The following is a 22,064-nucleotide window of genomic DNA, read 5'->3' as shown; positions in this document are numbered from 1 at the left end:
TATCTTTTAAAAAACACAAAGATAAAATATTACATACACAGGAATTGTATAGTCTTTGATGTCACTTTCTGCTCTATAAGTAGGTACCTGTTCTTTTGTAATGGCAAATATGGGCACTGACAAAGAGAAGTTGTCAGCTCTTTAAGGCTACTTTCACACTAGCGTTCGGGCGGATCCGTTCTGAACGGATCCGCTCATATTAATGCAGACGGTGGCTCCGTTCAGAACGGATCCGTCTGCATTAAAATGGCAAAAAAAAACTAAGTGTGAAAATAGCCTCGGACAGATCCGTCCAGACTTTCAATGTAAAGTCAATGGGGGACGGATCCGCTTGAAGATTGAGCCATATTGTGGCATCTTCAAACGGATCCGTCCCCATTGACTTACATTGTAAGTCTGGACGGATCCGCACGCCTCCGCACGGCCAGGCGGACACCCGAACGCTGCAAGCAGCGTTCAGCTGTCCGCCTGTCCGTGCGGAGGCAAGCGGAGCGGAGGCTGAACGCCGCCAGACTGATGCAGTCTGAGCGGATCCGCATCCATTCAGACTGCATCAGGGCTGGACGGCTGCGTTCGGGTCCGCTCGTGAGCCCCTTCAAACGGAGCTCACGAGCGGACACCCGAACGCTAGTGTGAAAGCAGCCTAAGGGGTTACCCATAGACAGTCAGCACTAACTTCACATTCTGTGTAACTAAATAACAGTAAATAAACCTAAAAAAGAAAAGAAAAAAAAAGGTACATTTACCATCAGTTACAAATGCATTGCTTTTATGGAATAAAAATGAACATTAGCAGTGGAATACATTTGGGTGAGAGAAGAGTGGACTGATCTAATTAGGTTTTGCAAAAAGCCCTAGAAGGACTCCAATTCTCAGATCAGAAAAGCCTATAAAAAACAAAGGTTGGCATCCTACACCAGTAGTTGCAGCAGAATAACACGTGCAGGGTCTGGAAAAGCCTGAAAACCATCTCAGGTCACAAACCGGGTCAAATCCAGACTGCAGGTGACTTGGGTGGGTTAATGAGTTAAAGCAGTTCTTCAATAGGTTTGACCAGATACCCACCCTCCCCTGACCCAATCCCCCATGCTGCTACAAACACTCCCCCCCCCCACTACCATCACTGCCTGTTCACCTCTCAGCAACCTACCACCACTCTCCACCGCTACACGAGAGGACTCCATTGTTCACCCCACAAGCCCACCCTGTCCTTCTCCACACTTCAGGTGATGAAGGAACTACAGAAAATCAAGGTGCGTAAAGCTGCCGGACCAGACGGCATCAGCTCCAGGCTCCTGAAGTGCTGCTCAGACCAACTGTGTGGCATTATGGGTCACATGTTCAAAATGAGCCTGAGGCTGGGGAAGGTACCACAGCTGTGGAAGACCTCTTGTGTGGTACCAGTGCCAAAGACCTCACACCTGAAAGACCTCAGCAGCTTCAGGCCCGTAGCACTGACCTCACGCTTGATGAAGACCCTTGAGAGGCTGGTTCTCAACCATCTTCACCCTCTGGCGAGGTCTTCATTGGATCCGCTGCAGTTTGCCTACCAGCCTGGCATCGGGGTGGATGATGACATCACCTACCTACTACACCGAGCTCTAACTCACCTGGAGAGGCCTGGAAGCACTGTGAGGATCATGTTTTTTTTATTTCTCCAATGCTTTTAACACAAGCCAACCTGGACTTCTGAGGGACAAGCTGTAGATGGCAGGAGTGGACTACCACATGTCACATTGGATACTTGACTACCTCACAGAACGCCCACAGTTTGTTAAATCTCAGGGCTGTGTCTAAGACAAGCAGTTCTGCAGTACGGAGGCACCACAGGGAACTGTGCTGGCACCGTTCCTCTTCACCCTCTACACTGCAGACGTCTCCATCAACTCCCCAGACTGCCACCTACAGAAGTTCTCTGATGATTCTGCCATAGTCAGACTTATCGCAGGTGAGGACGACTCAGAGTACAGACAGGGGACACAGGATTTTGTGGACTGGTGTCAGCGGAACCAGTTTCAGATCAACGCGGGCAAAACCAAGGAGCTGGTGGTGGATTTCCGCAGACACAGGCCCTCTGCTTTGGTTCCAGTGAACATACAGGGAACAGACATTGAGATGGTGGACTCTTATAAGTACCTGGGTGTTCACCTGAACAACAAACTGGACTGAAGCCATAACACTGATGCTCTATCTGTTGAGGAGACTGAGGTCTTTTGGAGTGCAGGGGACGCTCCTAAAGACCTTCTTTGACTCAGTGGTGGCATCATCCATATTCTGTTGTGTGGTTTGTGGGGGTGCAGCTTATCTGTGGCTGAGACACAGAGATTAGATAAGCTCATTAAGAAGGCCAGCTCTGTCCTAGGTTGTCCCCTTGATCCAGTGCAGGAGGTGGGTGACAGAAGAATTCTAGCAAAATTAACATCGCCGTTAGACTATGTCTCCCACCCCATGCATGAAGCGGTTGTGGATCTGGAGAGCTCCTTCAGTTACAGACTGCTGCATCCTAGGTGCTCGAAGGAACGTTATCGTAGATCCTTCCTCCCAGCAGTGGTTAGGATTTATAACCACCACTGTTCTAAAAAACCCAGTAGTGAATTCTTAAAGTAAATTTTGTTAAAATGTTAGGTTTTTCTTGTATTTTTACTCTTTAATTTCTAAGTACTCTTATTTTTGCTCCTGTTGTGAATGTGATTGCTGCCGTTATACCAAAATGTCCCCACTGAGGGAAGGTATTTTCTTCTTCTTTCTTCTTCTGCCGGATTATAACAAAGTGCACTCCTCATAATAAATTAGGTGCATTCTCTGCCAGTCGATGAGCTTAGATTGAAATCTACTCCAGCTGGCTCCATCAGGCCAATCCCCATACTGCCCCCAAAACTCCCCATTGCGGAGAACAATGTAAATTTTGTCACTTGGGCATTTAAAAAGTGACATAACGGGCCTATGTGACTTTTGAATGCGGAAAACTAGCACAGGACCCTTAATAAATGACCCTCCATTGTCATTTGGTATGCAGCAGCTAGAACAATCCAGGAGACATCTGACTTATTTTAAAGGTCAGGCATTAGACACCAAAAGAAAATAACCCAAAATGTTAGTAGCAAATTTTTAGGCACATTGGCTACCTTGTCTCCTCGTACAAGTCTGTGGTAGATGGCTTTAACAATATTAAGAGCTTAAAGGTGACCTTTTATCAGTTAGTACTTTCTAAAATCAATACCTCATATTGTAGTCCAAGATTAGGAGATGTCATCTCGCCATTTTTTTTTTTTTACTGATACGCTACTCTATTCCCCCGCTGTGCCCTCCGTTCTGTTTTGGTGCCCTGTATGCTAATCAATAGCATCGGTACAGGAAGAAGTAGACGGCCGTGTTTCTCAGGGGGCTTATCGTCAGTGCTGGGAGGTCAGGCTAGGAGCTGTGCCGTGGACTCGCAGCGTGACAAACGCTCGTCTGCAAGGGGCCTAAGAGGGTACATGATTAACCTATACAAATATATAAATGGCCCGTAGAAAAAATATGCTGAAAAGTTGTTCCATGTAAAATCTCCTCAAAAAACTAAAGTGCGCTGCATCCGACTGGAGAAAGAAAAAGTTCAGTCGACAGAGGAGTCATGGCTTCATCACTGTGAATCTGTGGAACAGTCTACCTCAGGACGTGGTCACAGCAGGAACAGCGGGTCGTTTAAAAAAAGGCCGAGATAAATTCATAAAGTAAATGACATTAATGCTTATGAAAATGTGTAGTAATTTGAGTCTCATTCCCTTATCTAATATTCGTGTCCCCTCCTTTCGCTTGGTTGAACTTGATGGACTTTTGTCTTTTTTCAATAGTATTAACTATGTAACTATGTAATCTTTGACTACAACGTGAGGTATGGATTTAAAAAAAAAGTACAAACTGATGAAAGGTTCTCTTTAATTAAAACTTGCTTCCTCTCATGCCGGTATAACCCATTATGATCCACTTTAACTCTATTGTACGATACCATGAGAATGCAATTTTTTTTTTCATAAACTTCTTTTTTAGCTACTTATTCTGCTTTTCTAGGACCTGGTATGGGACTAAATACATTATAATAAATGCCTTAAACTAAGTATACTGAGCAAATATAGGAATAATGTAGTTAATCCAGCCCTATAAACGTTTCACAGACCGTAAAGTATCTGAAACTGCTCTTACATATATGAACAATCCTTAAAGGGGTTGTCCCACGAAAAATATTCTACAGTTTTCAAACCAGCACCTGGATCTAAATACGTTTGTAATTGCACGTAATTAAAAATTTATTACTGAGTTATTTTATTCAATGAAATCTATCTGTATAGCGCCACCTTCTGTTTGCTCTTTTTCTAATTTCTCTGTCCTGCTCACTGAGAAGGAAGCACATGCTCAGTTCCATCCTTCAACTGCCACCAGCTGCAGAAGAAAGGACATGCCTCCTGAGAAAGGGCATGCACTCGGAGCTGCTTGAAGTAAATGTAGCAGAGAAAATGGAGCAATGAATGGGGAGATCTCACGATGTATGCGAGTTACAGGGATGGTTCTAGCCCTGAAAGAGGTCGTCATGTACCTTTAATACATATTGTTTTTTACTAAAGACCTCAGGAGAAGGCTACTATAAGAGTAGCCTAAAATAATAATCCTACCACTTGAAAACACCATATTTCAAGTCAATGCTTACAAAATCTTTATAATTGGAGAACCCCTAAGGAAAAAAAAAAAGGTTTTCCTCTTAAGGAGCCACTACAACATCCCTATTGTAAAATAGACAGCTTTTGCTGTCTTCCAAGGAACTGGAAAATACTGTACTGACCATAGCGATGTGTGCCAGGCTCCAATTAACAAGACGTTTCTAACATATGCACGCAATAAATCTACCTTTACTAGAAGCGATTACCTCCAGTCTTCAGAAAATCCCAATCGATGCTGGACAAATGGCGCCCAGAGCGGTTTCGCCTACACTCAAAAACAAACATGTTATCTAAGCTTACTAATACGGTTAAATATTAATACTTTCACTGCAGGAATCCTGCACTATAATTTGCAATAAATGAAGAACACATGAAGCCAACCACAGCTCCTACAACTCATTCGAAAGGTTTTATTCTGTCCGCTCCAGACTCAATTACAATTTGGCCACCTATGGTTTGCTATTTCCCTTTGAAGATGTGCTGCTCTTAAAGGTCACTATAACCTAATTGCATCATAATTGACTCTCATCCATGCAGTAATTGCCCAGTGAAGGAGACAGAAGCGAGAGTTGCCTTCTGCGTACCGAGAAGGTGTCAGGTCTACTTATCTGTACAGGATTGAGAGGTGAAACAATTCAGCTTCAAGTGGGTTATCGAAGCTGCGTAACTAGAATAAATAAAGCCAGTTACGTTCCTTCTATAACAGGCTAAAAGCTAATTTAAACAGTCAATATATCGATTTAAAAGCTTAACGGTTCAATAACTTTCCAGATGAGAAACCCATTGGCGCTGCCAGTCATAAATTGGTTTCTAAGCTTTAGTTGTATATTACGGTAAGGTCAAACGCTTTTAGTCGTCACAGGCTTGTGATAATAAAATATAACATTTAGGACCTGATTTATCAAGACCGGCAGGCCTTGATGGTCCCTGTGCTTCTGGAGCAGGCATTTACGACAAGGCGCAGAACTCTTCATAAATTAAATGCCTCCTCCGGTAGTCAATGCGCCAGACTAAAATCTACGGCAGCCTGTAGCTGCTGTAGATTTCGGTTATTATTCATGTTTCTGGCATAGATAATGATGAATGTGCTGGGGGCGATGGCCCAGACTGCAGCTTGCCCTCGCCACGCATCTTTTTGGAAACTGGCAAGGGAGTGTAAAAATGCCAGTTGTGGCTAAAAAGTTCGCAATTTCATTTAAAACGTCACAAAACCAGGGGTTTGCGACTTTTTAACACCAAAGGAAAGAAGCAGGGGAATGATGAATCGTGGTGAGGACTTATGAAGCATTTGCCCTGTCTTACTGATAACTTATTACAATAACAGGACCATCAAACATCACATTTATGTAGGTGAGAAGATAATCAATTTTATCTTTTGGCTTCCATTTGTTTAGAGTGCTATGGACGAAACCTAAGTAGTTGCTCCAGTTCTGAAAATTAGGTAGTGTACAGTTGTTTGGAGCATGTTTGAGATTGCCAGGGTTTCAAAGCTTTTGGTCGGATCCTTGAAATATAGACCCTAAGGGTCATAGGTTTATTTTTTTCAGTGAACAATCACATACTATGAATACCGGATAAGATTGGGTAGGCTAGATAAATGTGTACTTGGGGACATACAGATACATCATGTAAGCACAGGATTCTTACCATCTAATATACAGGGAAAGCACTAGGGCATTGGTCCTCTTACACTTTTTGGTACAACACTTGTGAATTAATGATGGTCCAAGTGAACAGCTAGTGACAAGTATGTACAAGGCAGCTCCTTCTAGGGATACTTTTACACAGGCCAATTTCTGTCTAAAATGAGAGTTGATCAACAATATACCACACTGATCAATGCGATTGTTTAATGGTCTTTCACCTGAGCAAGGGATGAATGATCATTCATGTTCATTCTCCATGCATTCTTCGTACTGTCAAAGGTTTTCCAAGACATTAATACTGATGACCTATCCTAGCGGTATCAAGCACAGCTCTATACAAGGTAGGGCGCTGTGCTTGGTAAGCAACGAGAAGGCCACAGGAGCGCCAGTGCCTTCTCAAACAGCGGGGGTCCTGGGTGTCAGACCCCCACCAATCAGATATTGATGATTTATCCAGAGAATAGTTCATCAGTATTAAACTCTTCAAAACAGTTTTAAGTTAAAAGATGTGATCAGCCAAAACATGAGCTCGGGTGATTAGGCGAGCCAATTATCAGCTGACTGATGATTGGTCCTGTGTAAAAGGTCCTTTAGTCTCAGGATAAAATTACTGAACTATATAGTTGCTCACTATAGCCAATTAATACTTAAGGAATGTGAGACGTCATCTATTAACAGTGAAATTTCCCTTACAAATACATCTGAATATAACACTGGTATACAGAATCGTTTTATATTCATTGCAGCATACCCAAGATAAAGGCCCCATGTTGTGACCGGCACTGCAGGTTATATCCTGTGACTACTTCCTTAACCTGTTAAAAGAAATTAATCACAGACAACCCTAGTTATCAAGATTGTAACAGACGATCTCATGATAAAAAAGGAAATGTGTTAAAATTGTGCAAATAAATCAGCCGTAACTCACTTATACAACTGGATAACACCACCAATGAATATGCCTTAATGAATATAAAACATGTTCTTATGCATGGATGTCGATCTGGAGGCTTCTCAGTGCCTCTCTCCATGTGCTTCATTTCATCCTGGATGCAAGTCATAAAGGGTTGACCCATAAACTGAACACACATTCTTGGTGACTTGATGATATTTGTAGGTATGTGTGCAATATGATTGTATTGCTCCGTCTCTTAGCAGTTGGTTACTGCAAACATGTGCTAAATCCACTAGATGTCATATACCCTTCTGTATAACTCAGACTGTAGTCTCTATAGTTTCTATGATCTCAAGATCAGTCTTGGAAGGTGATACCAAAGGTGAAGGCTCCTGTCCCCAGCAACCATCTGGACTGCAATCTTCTTCTGAACTAAGTTCTGCTCCTTCCTCTGTATCCTCATCACATGATTCCAAGTATGGAACTCCCACTGCATTGATCCCAGAGTCCTCAGAATTGGAAGGTGAAGAGCAATGATCTATTTTTGGTCCCTCGGTGTCTTTGGGTGGATACATCTCCTGAAGGAACTCTCTCTCAGGCCGTGATCTGATACAGGACGGTGCAGGAGGTGGTGGTGGTGGCGGTTGTCGTTGGACATAACACATCTTCCCATTAATACATTTGACCTGATAATTATCAAGGAAGAGGTCCGAGATGGTACAGTAGCGTGGAGATTCCGGTATGAATGGAGGCTGGAAGGAAGAAGCCACTTTGAGAAACTGCTCGGCCAGCGAGACAGAAATCTGAATAGTGTTGGTTTGTTCCTGTGGTTCCACTGGGATTTCTGTGCTTGGAAGCTGCTCCACAGGAGTCATTGGTTGGTATACATATTTGCCTGCAATACAAAACATACAAAAGGGCCTTTAACCTCAGGTTGATCGTGCCACAACAAGTTTCACATTTACGATGTTCACTAAAGGTTAGCGTTTTAGAAGATTATCTGCTTCATTGAAGGCAAATGTAACTATGAGACAGAACTATAAAAGATATTTGGTATGTGAAATGTTCAACATTTTGTAATGAAAATTTAAAATGATTGAAATCACCGCGTGTATATAATGTGAGCTACCTTATTAACTGTAAAACTGGTAAACTGTAAAGTTGGCTGTGATTTCACTGCTAATCTTTACTTCTAAATAAACCTATTTTTTCCACTTTACGTATAAAGTAGAATTTTATCTTTAATTTGCTAAACAGGATTTAGGCTTTGGAAAAATGGAAGTGCTGTGCATCAACTGTAAATCAATGGGATCATCAGGGCTTGCTGTGATCCACTTTAAAGGGGTAATCTAGAATTGTAATATTAATGGCCTATTGTCCGGTTAGGCCACCAATATATGATCGGCAGGGGGTTGTGACACCCCACACTCTTGGTGATCAGCTGTTTCAAGAGTAGTTCCGGCACTATAAGTACAGAACTCCATCCATTGCTCAGTGGCCAGAGATTGTAACCGCTTCGCTGCTCCCAATCACTTCAATGGCAGCACCCCTGTAGTAACCAGCTCTATTCACTTCACAATCAATGGAGCTATGAAGTTCCAGTGCTGACTTCTGGTACCCAAGCTTCTCTGAAACAGCAAGTCTTCAGGGGTGTTGGACCACCGAGATCTCATATTGATGGCCTATCCTGAGGACCGGCTGTCAATATTACCAGCCTGGAATACCCCTTTATGGCTCAGGTCCTACATGGAAGGAAAAGTATAGAGGAAGGATATACAGTTAATCACTTTTACTGAAAAATATTTGGCATGTGTGATTCCAGCACAATTTATGGTAAATTCCCCAAATTTGGTATTAAATGTATTTGAAGAGTGTCACAGTTTGTCATGCAGTATATTCTTTAGGTCATAGAAAAGCATAGCATAATATAACATGTACTCATATCAATAGTGAGTTCTGAGGAAATTTTGCTGAAAATAAAATGCCAATACAAAATGTTCCACCATCACTTTATTCTACAAACTGTGTCTTCTAACTGAATCTCTCTGTCCATTCTTCTGGTCACGGTCATGTGAAATTCCTGCAGTTCTGAGGCAGGAGTCTCAGCGTTTCTGTATTATGAAATGAAAGGATTTTCACTCTACATGCAAGCTATACATAAAACGTTAAGTACATTTAACTAAATACATTCATCTTGTACTGATCCTGTGTTCCAGCCTGTATTATAGTCCAGAGCTGCATTTACACTTGTGGTAGTTGCTAGTAGCTTGTGAGGGAGGCACATCACTGACAATTTAGTGCAGAGAAACACAAAACAAACACATAAAAAAAATCCCTGCACTTGGATCTTTGTATTTCCTCCTTTCCCTTTTAATTTATATTGTTTTGTTACAGTTAAAGGGTTTCTACCACCAGAAATACTGTTATGTAGCTGACTGACATTAGTGATGCGCTAATGTGAGCACTACATAACAGTATGTTTGTTACATACAGTAGTTCTTGCTTATTCTTAGCATTCATTTCTGGGTTTCTTTGAAAAATACACGCTCACAAAAATGGTCCATTAGTATGGTACATGATGTAAATAGTAGTGTGGGTAATCCGTTTCATGGTGGCTTTATTTAGTTGTGAGCTCCGTTCCGGTCTTTCGCTGCACCTTGTGACCAGCTCTCTTACTCACCAAATCCTACAGTGTCCTATGTGTGAACTTGAAGCCAGTTTCTCTACGCATTCCTACAAGACATTTAATCTTAGACTCATAGGGCTGCACAGAGAAGCTGATTGCCGGTCCATACACGAGATTCCAGCAACGGTATTCTCATCCAAACAGATCATGGCATTCCCCCGCTGATCCGGAGGACTAAAGAGGTCAGGGACCTTGGTTTCTAGCACACAGCATCACTCCCAGCCACATTAGCTGATGCTGCTGTCCTTTCTTTGTAAGGATCAGTGGGGGACAGAATTTGGACATCCAAAAATGAGCACATTCTAAGGCATAATGCCCTATATTTTTTAAGCTACACTTGGAGGAAATACTAGCACGTGTTTGGATAGCACTGAAGTGCATGTCACATGACCATTTGGTTGCACCAGCTGGGCATACGATGATAGCGGGTACCAGCTCACGTAGTATGAATGCTGTGGTAACCACATCTGCAATGTGTTTCTAGAAATTAATGGGTCAAATGGTTTAGATGTCTGTCTACCGCAGTCTGCGATTGGAAGAAAGGATAATTGGAGGGTTGATCCAGTATCTGATTGTCGTTATGCTCTAAGGATGGACTTTTATTTGAATTCCCTCAGTGGAAAGAAACTGGCAGCTGATTTTGCAGGGATTTGCCTGGAACAAAACAAAGAATTTCGGAAATGATAACTTCTATGGACGTAGGTCATTCTGTCAACTTAATAACATAATCAGGCCAGTCAGAGTCATTTTGTAGGATCTCTGCAGCAACTGCTGAGCAAGACATTAGCTCAATCAGTTCTCTAATTCAGTCTGACTGTAAGGCGCCATGCACACACATTGTACAGAGCCATAATAGGCTCCCATAGACTTCTGTTGGGCTATTCTGCTATACGCCTGTATATCTCCAGTGTTAGATGCCATAATACAGCACCAAATGGCAGGGCACAGGGTGCCTACTGGATCCACTGGTGATTACCGAGTATACGGCCTTCTGCACAAAGCTTGGCCTGGGGATACTGAAGAGGGAAGGCCATCATTGACTCTTGTCACCAATCAGTTGTCTGACAATGTCAAATTACAAATATTACACCAATCGAAATGATTATGCCAATCAAAAATTAAATCTGGACATGCAAAAATTTAAGTGAGAGTGAGATCAGCTACTTGTGATTAAACATTTACATGGAAGAACAAGACTTCTTCCCCCACTGTAATAACCACAATGTCGTTTTGCAGTGGAGAAGGCCACAGCCTTTGTAAACATGTACAACAGAGGACCCATCGCCTCCCCTGACATGTCTGTTTTAGCAAATACCTGAATACTACGTGAAACCACAATTCTAGAGCATCTTATAACGCTTGTTGCGCCATTCCTCTGTAACAGTGACTTTCCACTTTTGTTTGATTTTCGTATCTTACTGTAGTAATGAATAAAAGGTTAATATTACCAGTAGTTGGTTGTGACAAGTGGATCTATTTGCCCCTGGGCATACACATTCAGATATGGTTATAGCCTAGTCACACTGGAGGGTCAATTTCTCCAGAACATTTTTAAAAGATCCAATATGACCACACACTTCCTGCTGGCACTTAAAAATGGTTGCTGAACTTGAATAGAAAAATGACTCTCCATGACTTATCTCACACTTTGGTGATCCCTCTGAGGGCCCATGCGCACTACTGTACTATGCTTTGTACAACCTCCATCTCACGGGGTCCAACTGTAACTATGATGCCTCAGACTTTTTATTTTATTTGCAGAGATCTATCAGAAGCTGTCTTAAAGGGGTTGTTCACCCCTTTTACAAGTGATAGCCTGTCCATCACTATCTGATCGGAGGGGGTCTGACACATCACACCCTGCTGATCGGCTGTTCTACAGTAGCTCCAGTGCCTACACAGCTCCATCAGTTGTGCAGTGGAAGGAGCTTTTACTGCAGTACTGCTCCCATTCGCCTTCAATGTGCATTTGTTCATACTCAATATACACATCCAACACATAGTTACTAGAGGATCCGTGGCAGAAACCCAAGGCTGACTGTGGGTGTGGAGCTTCAAGTGCTATGACATAAGGATCAGCCCTACTGTTTATATCTACAAATGACTGCCATTATTTTCACGGATTTTGTCCTGCAACGTGGACATGAAACCTCACAAAACTTTTCTTTAGCAAATGAACAGGGTCTGGAAACCCGATGCGTATGCATTGAAAGCAGTCTATCATCAATTTTGACGCAGGTTTTGGCAAATCCAATATATGGGAATGGACCCTTAGGGTAAGATTTTTTATTACATTTTAAAGAAAATTGCAAATTTAGACCTTATACGCACAAAAATACTTTAGAGAAAACCTGCAACTTTGAACATGGTGTCTGAGCTGCACACAGCATGTTATAGAGCAGGAGCAGATGAGCCCATTAATACATAGTTTTATAGGAAAAGATTCAGTATTACTTGTCAATTATTGATAAACCTTTGCTGATTTTAGGCTTAGGAGTCCAGGGGGCGGGCCTCCTCAATGACTGCAACATTCCACGTATAAGTGGGCATACAAAGACAGCTGTCAATCACTGATAGGACCACCCGCTGGACTCCTAAAACCCAAATTCACAGAGATTTAAATGGATAAAATACAAACTGAAACTTCTCCCATAATACTATATAACAATCTGCTCCGCTCGTCCTGCTCTATAAAATGCTACCTGAAAATAGGACTGCATTTTTAGAGTTGTCTTTAACATTTACTGTAGGTTCAAGAATAAATTAACTCACAATTGGATAATTATTTCCTATAGCAGTTCACTGCAAACATCTCTGCAATGTGTACATGTCCTGCTTTCCACAAGTTCCCTTATAAAATAGTATTTCCAAATAGGAATTCACAACACTGGATGTAATTATAGTAATTACATTGTTTTAATGAATTCTTCCCACTGATACACCTGCTGAGCTTGTGCTGCCATACTGCAAGGGTTCCAACAAATAAAGCGCAAGGCAGTAGACTATGCAAATAATAATGGTAATAATTTCTAGATACTAAGAACACAATCCCAAGCGCAAATTATTTTATATCAATTAAGGCAGGTGGATGAAACACTACAAAGAACCAGCTTTCAAAGTACACACTTGGGGCCTCGTATTTCAACCACTGTACAAATGTATCATCAAGCCCCTTGCACTTCATCCCCAATCTATAATTATTTACCAAGTACATAAGTACATATAAACCCTTAAAGGGGTATTCCGGTATACAAAACCTGACTCTGCGGTACAAAGTAAAAATCCTCAATATATAGTAATTAAATCTTCAGTCATTTCCTGGCTTAAAATGTGATGTTTGTAATGCTCTGCCCAGGGTTAGGACCGGCCGTTCAGCTTGCTGGTCGAGCGTGCTCAGTTCCCGCAGTGGGAGATACAGAAGGCTGTAACTGGGAACTACTGTAAGAGGCTCAGCAGTAAGGGAGCACAATATGAAGTGCACAAGAGGGTGGAGTCAGAGTAATACAGGGGAGGAGAACATCCTGGAAGATGGGAACTATAGTTCATAATCCACATGGGCTGCTGCTGAAGTGCACTCTTGCTGCACCGCTGAGGAACACATAGGGGCAACAGTGTGACGAAAAAGGTAATTAGACCTGCTTAGGATATAATATTAGTGTTGTACTGATGCCCTGTGTGCAACAACCCTGCAACCTTCTCTTCATCCAAAAACCAGAATACCCCTTTAAGAAGGCTGTCCCTCCTGCTCAACCTCTTCTGCAAATGCAGCACCCCGACAGCTGGCTGATATCACAACAGAATTTGGTGCCCAAAAGCAATTTTCAGTTTGTCTTCATTTCAACTACTAGAGGGAGATGATGAGAAACCCCCAATTTAAGGCTACTTTCACACTAGCATTAATATTTTCCGGTATAGAGTTCCCTCATAGGGTCTCAATACCGGAAAATGCATTCCGTTCTCATACCGCAGAGCAAACCGCAGCATGACTTGCATTGTGGGTCATGACAGATCCGTTTTCTCTGACTTGATCTTACACAATAGAAAACAGATCCGTCCCCTATTGACTTTCATTGGAGTTCATGACTGATCCGTCTTGGCAATGTTCAAGATAATACAACAGGATCCGTTCATAATGGATTCAGATGGTTGTATTATCAGTAACTGAAGCGTTTTTGCTGAACCCTGTCAGATCCAGCAAAAACACTAGTGTGAAAGTAGCCTAAGTATACTCATATGGCCTAATAGGGATTATAGATGAGGGGGTTGGCCTGATGGGACGGCTCCATTAAGGCCGTGGTCATATATGCGTTGTGAACTCCAGCAGTCTGTTGCAGCGGAAGAACAGACTGGATCCCCATTTACTGTAATGGGATCCAGGGTGACTCAGACGCTTTCCGGCATATATACCGCCTTTCGGCTGGACAATAAATGCTGCATGTAGTTATTTTGTGACCGGATCAGAGTGCTGGAGTTCACAACACAGATGTGAACCCGGCCTATGTGTAATCATTGTGGGTGCAATTGCTGGGATGCCCAACCATTAAGATAATGAAAGGGAACATTGGTTCTAGTGCTGTACTTACTATGGAGGTACACTATGCGACTGCTTCTGGCCCGGAGCTGAACGGGCATAGAGCATAGCGTTTTCCTGTAGCCATCACCAGGGGGAGATCAGTGCATAAAAGAGGCCGGCGCTTCATGAGCACTGTGGCCTCTTCCTAGGCCATCTGACGTCACTATACATTGGTCACATGGCCTAGTTGCAGCTCAGCCCCATTGAACTGAATGGGGCTAGGATGCAATACCAAGTACAGCCACTATAAAATGTACGGCGCTGTGCTTGGGAGAGACGCTGGGAGCTCGCTGCACCCACCAGAGCTCCGATAAGCCCACAGCTTCCTCAGCTGATCGTGGACTGGGCCCCCCGCTGATCTGATAATGATTGCCTATCCGGAGGATAGGTCATCATTAAATATTACTGCATAGCCCTTTTAAGGCTACTTTCACACTTGCGGCAGTGTGATCCGGCAAGCAGTTCCGTCGCCAGAACTACCTGCCGGATCCGCCGAACTGGATGTGACTGAAAGCATTTGTGAGACGCATCCAGATGCGGATCAGTCTCACAAATGCATTGCAAGAACGGATCTGTCTCTCCGCTTGTCATGCGGACAGACGGATCCGTCTTTTATCTTATTTCACATTTTTACCGGTCTGCGCATGTGTAGACCAGAAGGACGGATCACTAATACATTCCTATGGGGAAAAATTAATTAAGACAAGTCTTCAGTTTTTTTTTTTGCCGGAGATAAAACCGTAGCATGCTGAGGTTTTATCTTTTGCCTGATCAGTCAAAATGATGCATCCTGAACAGATTACTCTCCATTCAGAATGCATGGGGATATGCCTGATCAGTTCTTTTCCGGTATAGAGCCCCTGTGACGGAACTCTATGCCGGAAAAGAAAAACGCTAGTGTGAAAGTAGCCTAAGTTTCCCTTTTCTAGCAAATAAAAACCTGTGTTCAGCCAATATGATCACCAGTCCTTTCTGCAGTGGTGTGATTATTACAAGACTAGGCAGATTTGCCACTTCAACTGGATTCCACTATGGGGGCATAAACAGCCACCCTCCTGGTGGTCACCCATTGTCCTCAGATATGGATATTAGAAATCAGGATTCTTAACAATATGATAAAACAAAACCGTATGACTAGTAATAATTCTCAATCCCCAGCCGCAGGTCTAAATATTCTATTACTACGAGGCAGATATGACTGTGCTGTGTGAACAGACCCCCCGTCTGCCGGCCGAGGTATAATTCTGGAGTCTCCGTGTAGACATTCAGGACATTAAGCCTTCAGCTGCACGACACGTTTGGCAGGGTAATTGACTCCTCATGAATAAACATTGTGAACTGGGGGATTAATGTAGTTACAATAATGGAGTTATTATAGTGATGGGCGATGGTGCATTAAAGTAACAAACAGAATGGGAAGCATGAAAGAGAAGATGCAAAAAACATGGAGGCTTTAACATAATTTTACATGGACAGTTACACGTGTGCACGGTCTCCATCACGTGTGCACTCACATGACCTACAATTAATGGACACAGGACCCCTTATAATTTACTATTGAAAATGGACAGTTTCATTTCCTACAGACAGAAGAATTTTTAGGGGTTTGTCCATTATTTTTGAAAGGACATCTGTCAGCAGATTTGTACTTATGAATGGGAGCAATGGGGGTGTTGCCGTTACACCTAAAAGCTCTGCTCGCTCTGAAACTGCTGAGCCCTCTCCACTTTGACAGGAAAGTGAAAACATCATCATGCCTTGCTCTGACTTCTCCTAAAGGGCAGAGGACGCAGCAGTTGCAGAGGGACCAGAGCCTCTTGGTGTAACGGTAACGCCCCTGTTGCTCCTAGAGGCTCATTTGCATGTATTAAAATATCATTTTTCTCAGCAATGCGGGCACATATGAACATGGGACCAACACTGATGCCTTCAGCTGCCAAGCGCACATGGAACAGGTCAGCCAGTGTCATAGGTACAAATCTGCTGACAGATGCCCTTTAAAGGTTGAAAGGGTCATAAAAAACTAAAGTCACACTCAACTCCACTGTCTCCGGGTCCTTACTTGCTGGTCCCTCTCAGCCAAACACTGGCCAAGGAGGGCCATGACTGAGGCTATGGGACCATTCAGTATGTGATGGTGCACCCCCTCCTGAGAAAGAATGAGGCCCTGGGTGGCTAACAATGGTACCTGTCAGTCAAGCCAATGGCACAGCTGAAGGGGCAAAGGCCTGCATATTGTATTGAGGTCCAGGAGCAGGCAGGTTTTCATGTTCGTCTATAGATGCACTTAAAGGGGTTGTAAGACCATGACAACCGTGTCCATATGATCTATCAGGGCTCATCTGTAACAAGGGGTTGCCTTTATGAAACCTTATTGGTTACTTGTAAATGGCAGATCATCCTATTCCCAAGCAGCAGTCTGTGTCCGTTTTCCATCTCTGCTTACGTTTCATATTTACTACGAACCCCCGTTATGACGGGTCATCTACAGTAACCAGTACGTGCCATAAAGCTCTCACAAGAGGCGGACATGTTTTAGACCTTAGCAGCCACATGGTGGACTAGAAATTAGGGCTCCCCTAACAACAGGTGCCAGTTAGGGATGAGCGAATTGACTTCGGATGAAACATCGCATAAAACTTAGTTCCGATACTGTACGGAGCTCCTGCTTAGAATGTATTGGCTCTGATAAGCCGAAGTTATTGCTTCACGAAGTCTCGCGAGACTTTGCGCAATAGCTTCATAAATTAATTTGTACTGTAAAAAACCATTTCCCGAACTCTGGTTCGGTTCCAAGGTACCACTTAAATAACTTTCGGCTCATCAGAGCCAATACATTCTAATACTGTACAGGGCTCCTGCTCTGTACAGTATTAGAACAAAGTTTTATGCGAATCGACTTCAGATGTTTCATCCGAGGTCAATTTGCTCATCCCTAGTGCCAGTAATAAAACCTCGGGGTGCTATGGTTACCCATCTCTGTCCCACGGGGGTGCCAAAATGTAGCTTCGCTTGTGTTGGCAAAAATCCTTGCACTGGCCCTGCTCTTAATAGCAGATATTCTGCTTCCTCCATAAAACATTGCAGACAGAAGTCCTAAGCGGACACCAATTTATCAGTGTAACCTGCACATCTGCAATGGAAGAAGCAAACAAATGCACATTAGTAGACAAGTTGTCACAAGGCGATAATTATTCTGCTGACAAGTCCATCCCGGTACTTGATGCGGATCCCACAACCAAATGATTTAAAGTGGTTTCAAAGAAAGTAACAAAGGCGAGAGAATATAAAAAGCATGTCACACGCTCCTTTCATCAAGATAAATTGCTATCTGAGTTTATAAAGACCATCCATGGAGCAATGTCAGTATGATGTGAACTCCATGCACAGTAGCTTCGCTGTGGAGATGGGGCCTGGGAGTCAGGACAATCCAATAATGCTTTTTGGGTCATTACCGTACACAAGACTTAACCCTGTATGTGGCTGCCTGCGGCTTCCCTGGCAAAATACATTCTAATACTGTACAGGGCTCCTGCTCTGTACAGTATTAGAACAAAGTTTTATGCGAATCGACTTCAGATGTTTCATCCGAGGTCAATTTGCTCATCCCTAGTGCCAGTAATAAAACCTCGGGGTGCTATGGTTACCCATCTCTGTCCCACGGGGGCGCCAAAATGTAGCTTCGCTTGTGTTGGCAAAAATCCTTGCACCGGCCCTGCTCTTAATAGCAGATATTCTGCTTCCTCTATAAAACATTGCAGACAGAAGTCCTAAGCGGACACCAATTTATCAGTGTAACCTGCACATCTGCAATGGAAGAAGCAAACAAATGCACATTAGTAGACAAGTTGTCACAAGGCGATAATTATTCTGCTGACAAGTCCATCCCGGTACTTGATGCGGATCCCACAACCAAATGATTTTAAAGTGGTTTCAAAGAAAGTAACAAAGGCGAGAGAATATAAAAAGCATGTCACACGCTCCTTTCATCAAGATAAATTGCTATCTGAGTTTATAAAGACCATCCATGGAGCAATGTCAGTATGATGTGAACTCCATGCACAGTAGCTTCGCTGTGGAGATGGGGCCTGGGAGTCAGGACAATCCAATAATGCTTTTTGGGTCATTACCGTACACAGGACTTAACCCTGTATGTGGCTGCCTGCGGCTTCCCTGGCAAAATCAGCTGTTTGCTGGAGGTGCAGAGGGAGCCACATTTTGATAGGGTTTTTCCCCCGAATTAGACAACCCGACAATAAGCACCCCATATGAGCTAGACCGCCGCACCATGTACAGTGGTCCCTCATGGTTCCAGGACAACAGTTGTATGTTGAAACCATTGTTACTTGAGTAACTGGTTCCAAAGCCCCAAAATGTCATCCTAGATAAGAGAAAATGTTTAATAAAAATAAGCAGAAGACAGATAAAACAAGTCCTTGCATATACTGCAATAGTCAGGAATTGCTGCTAATACAGCTCTATTACCAGGGAAGTGACCCTGACTGGTTAGATCAGAGTCGGAGACATTGTATGTGGAGTCTGGGTTCAGCTTACGATGGGTCAGAAAAGACCACTGTATGTTGAAAATATTGTATCCTGAGGCCATTGTATCTTGGGGATCACTGCATTCACTTTTTTATTAACTGTGAGATTAAAGGCGATTGGTCCCACTAATATAAAAGGTATCCCGCCCAACAGACTTCCCTGTTATATCCCTTTCCCCAAATACTATTTATCAAAACTTCCTTATTCTAAAGTTATTAGCCTACCACTGAACCCTGTGGAAAATCAGTTTTGATATTTAGTGGATATGGTTACGTCCTGCATTAATGTAGGACACAGAAAATATCATTGGTAAGTGGTTGTGGTTAGTGTCACATGCTCTGCTGATGTCACTGCATTAAGGCATGATGGGACAGCAACACATGACAAGCATGGGGGATAAGAGAAAACTGTAAAGGAGGTAAATTTGAAAACAGTTAGAGTAAGAAGTAGTTTATGGCACAACCTCTTTAAAGGGGTTGTCCCATCTCAGACAATGGGGGCATATCGCTAGGATATGCCCCCATTGTCTGATAGGTGCAGGTCCCACCACTAAGACCTGGACCTATATTGAGAACGGGGCCCCGCAAGTGAAGGAGGGTGCACTGCTCATGTGCATCCGCCCTCCATTCATTTCTATGGGGCCGCTGAAAATAGCTGAGCGCTGGCTCGGCTATTTCCGTCGGCCCCATAGAAAAGAATGGGAGCACTTCTATGGGAGCAGCGCTTGGTGGGGTCCTCCAGCCACAGCTCTTCCCTCGTTATAGGTGCAGGTCCCAGCAGTGGGACCCGCACCTCTCAGACAATGGGGGCATATCCTAGCAATATGCCCCTATTGTCTGAGATGGGAACACCCCTTTAAGAGTCTTTATAATGAAAAACCTGTTTTTAAATGGTAGTGATAAAGCTGCCTAGTTTTGAAATGATAGATCCCCTTTTCAAAACAACGTGGTAAATTTGGCCAGATTTGGATATCAGGTAAAACTGGTGATTTTATTATTATTATTGGGCACGGTTGACCACTGACTAATCCCACTTGTTCTTCCTTCCTTAGTGAAGATATATATTTTTTTACCTGGAAGAACTAACATCAATAAAAACATATTGAAGGGATATTCCCATCCGGGACATTTATGGCTTATCAATAAGGACCCATGGGATCCTCTCCCATCTCCAGAACTAGATTCTGAAGTAAATAGACAGCAAGCCACACATGCACAACCTCCCTCCATTCACCGCTATGGGAATTTGGAAATAGCTCACAATAGGTCCTAGAGGTAGGACCCATACATATCTGACATTTATAGAATATCCTCTCAATATGGTATAAATGTCCGAGAACAACTCCTTTAAGAGGGAAGCCTGTCAATGAAACCGCCCACTGGACTCCTAAGCATAGAAACAGCACAGACGGTGCCTTCTTCGATCCATATCTACCACAGTGATTTATCATGTCGTGAGTTCCTATCTGACCTTGGGTCTATCGTACTGTACTCACATCAACATGTAGAGTACCATAAGTGCTCCCCAGACCTATTACCTGTGATAATGCATCAATACAAAAAACAGAAAACCGCAGGGTTGATTAATACACTTCAAATATTCCCCTCATGATAAAGTCCCCCCATAGCTTCTCAAGTAATGTGCACAACCAGTGATATGCCATTGAAATTCCATACACCAGGGTGTAGACCAGTGATGGTCAACTCCACATATTATGAAAGCCTCAAATGCGATCCTTAACACCATCAAAGGGCCACACATCACATTCACCCAGGGCTGGTGAAAGGATAGCCACACACATGTATGACCCTTTTTACACAGCTGTATTTGTGGCTGCCATTCTCTCTATAGCTTTTATTTAGCAAAGAACAAGTTCGACCAAGAAAAGAAAATGTCCAACACAGATGTTCCAAAAGCAAAGCAAAATACATAGAAAAAGAACACTGAGCATAGGCCCAGGCATACGGGCAACACATGAACATGGGAATGCTGCCACTGTGCCCCCATAATGGAGGAGACAACAAAGTGACTCTTGTGTTCTTTATGGATGTGCCGAGCACTCATGCATGATCATTATCCTGACAGGCAGCTGTGCCCTATGAATCTGCCTTCTCATGGGATCCATCAGGCACATGAGGGCCACCAGTTGGTGTAGATTTTGTACTAAGTACCCACAAACTTAAATTATGATTTATGCTCAAAAATAACTGGCTCACTAAAGAGTAGCAATAAAATAAAATCACCAAATACATAGTGGTTTCAAATGAGAACGAGCCGCAGCTACAGTATCTGCACATGGATGCTTACAGCATAGTCTAGAAAGATTGAGAAGTACACCTTCATCAGCACCTCCGAACAAAACCCACCACATTTAGGCCTCTTGCACACTAAAGTTTTTTCTTCCGTTTACGTTCGTTTTTTTTGCGTTCCATATACGGAACCATTTATTTCAATGGTTCCTCAAAAAAAAAAAAAGAACGGAATGTACTCCGTATTCATTCTGTTTCCGTATTTCCGTTCCGTTGAAAGCTAGAACATGTCCTATTATTGCACGCAAATCACGTTCCGTGGCTACATTCAAGTCAATGGGTCCGCAAGAAAAACGGAACACATACGGAAATACATCTGTATGTCTTCCAGATCCGTTCTGTTTTTGCAGAACCATCTAATGTTATGCCCAGCCCAATTTTTTCTATGTAATTACTGTATATGCCATACGGAAAAATGGAACAGAATCGGAAACAAAAAACAGATCGGTGAAAAAACGGACTGCAAAATACTGAAAAAGCCATACGGCCGTGTGAAAGAGGCCTTATCTGTTCCTCTTTCAATAAGACACCCACCATGTAAAAGTAATTATCGAATCCCTCCTACAGCTAGAGGAATAGTATAACAGTATATTCATCTATATACATATGAGGGAGATATTTATGCAATTCACTAATGAATCATTTGAAGCCACACTAAACAGTGGAGCTTTATTTTATATACACAGGCTGTAGACCATATTGGGGTTTAAAGGGAT

General features: G+C 42.9%; 1 protein-coding gene across 2 annotated transcripts in view; it reads right to left on the bottom strand.

Moving 5' to 3' along the window:
• Positions 1 to 553: 553 nt before the first annotated feature.
• Positions 554 to 22,064, bottom strand: part of C8H3orf70 (chromosome 8 C3orf70 homolog) — a 102,165-nt gene continuing 80,654 nt past the window's right edge. For both annotated transcript variants that reach the window (XM_044303262.1, XM_044303261.1), the window contains exon 3: positions 554 to 8,130. In XM_044303262.1, coding sequence (XP_044159197.1) covers positions 7,556 to 8,130 — 575 coding nt within the window. In that variant the 3' untranslated portion in view covers positions 554 to 7,555. The remainder of the gene's footprint in view (positions 8,131 to 22,064) is intronic.

The sequence above is a fragment of the Bufo gargarizans genome, chromosome 8, assembly GCF_014858855.1.
Source record: "Bufo gargarizans isolate SCDJY-AF-19 chromosome 8, ASM1485885v1, whole genome shotgun sequence".
NCBI lineage: Eukaryota > Metazoa > Chordata > Amphibia > Anura > Bufonidae > Bufo > Bufo gargarizans.
The sequence above is the reverse complement of the archived record's forward strand: the minus strand, read 5'-3'. Positions and strand labels throughout refer to the sequence as shown.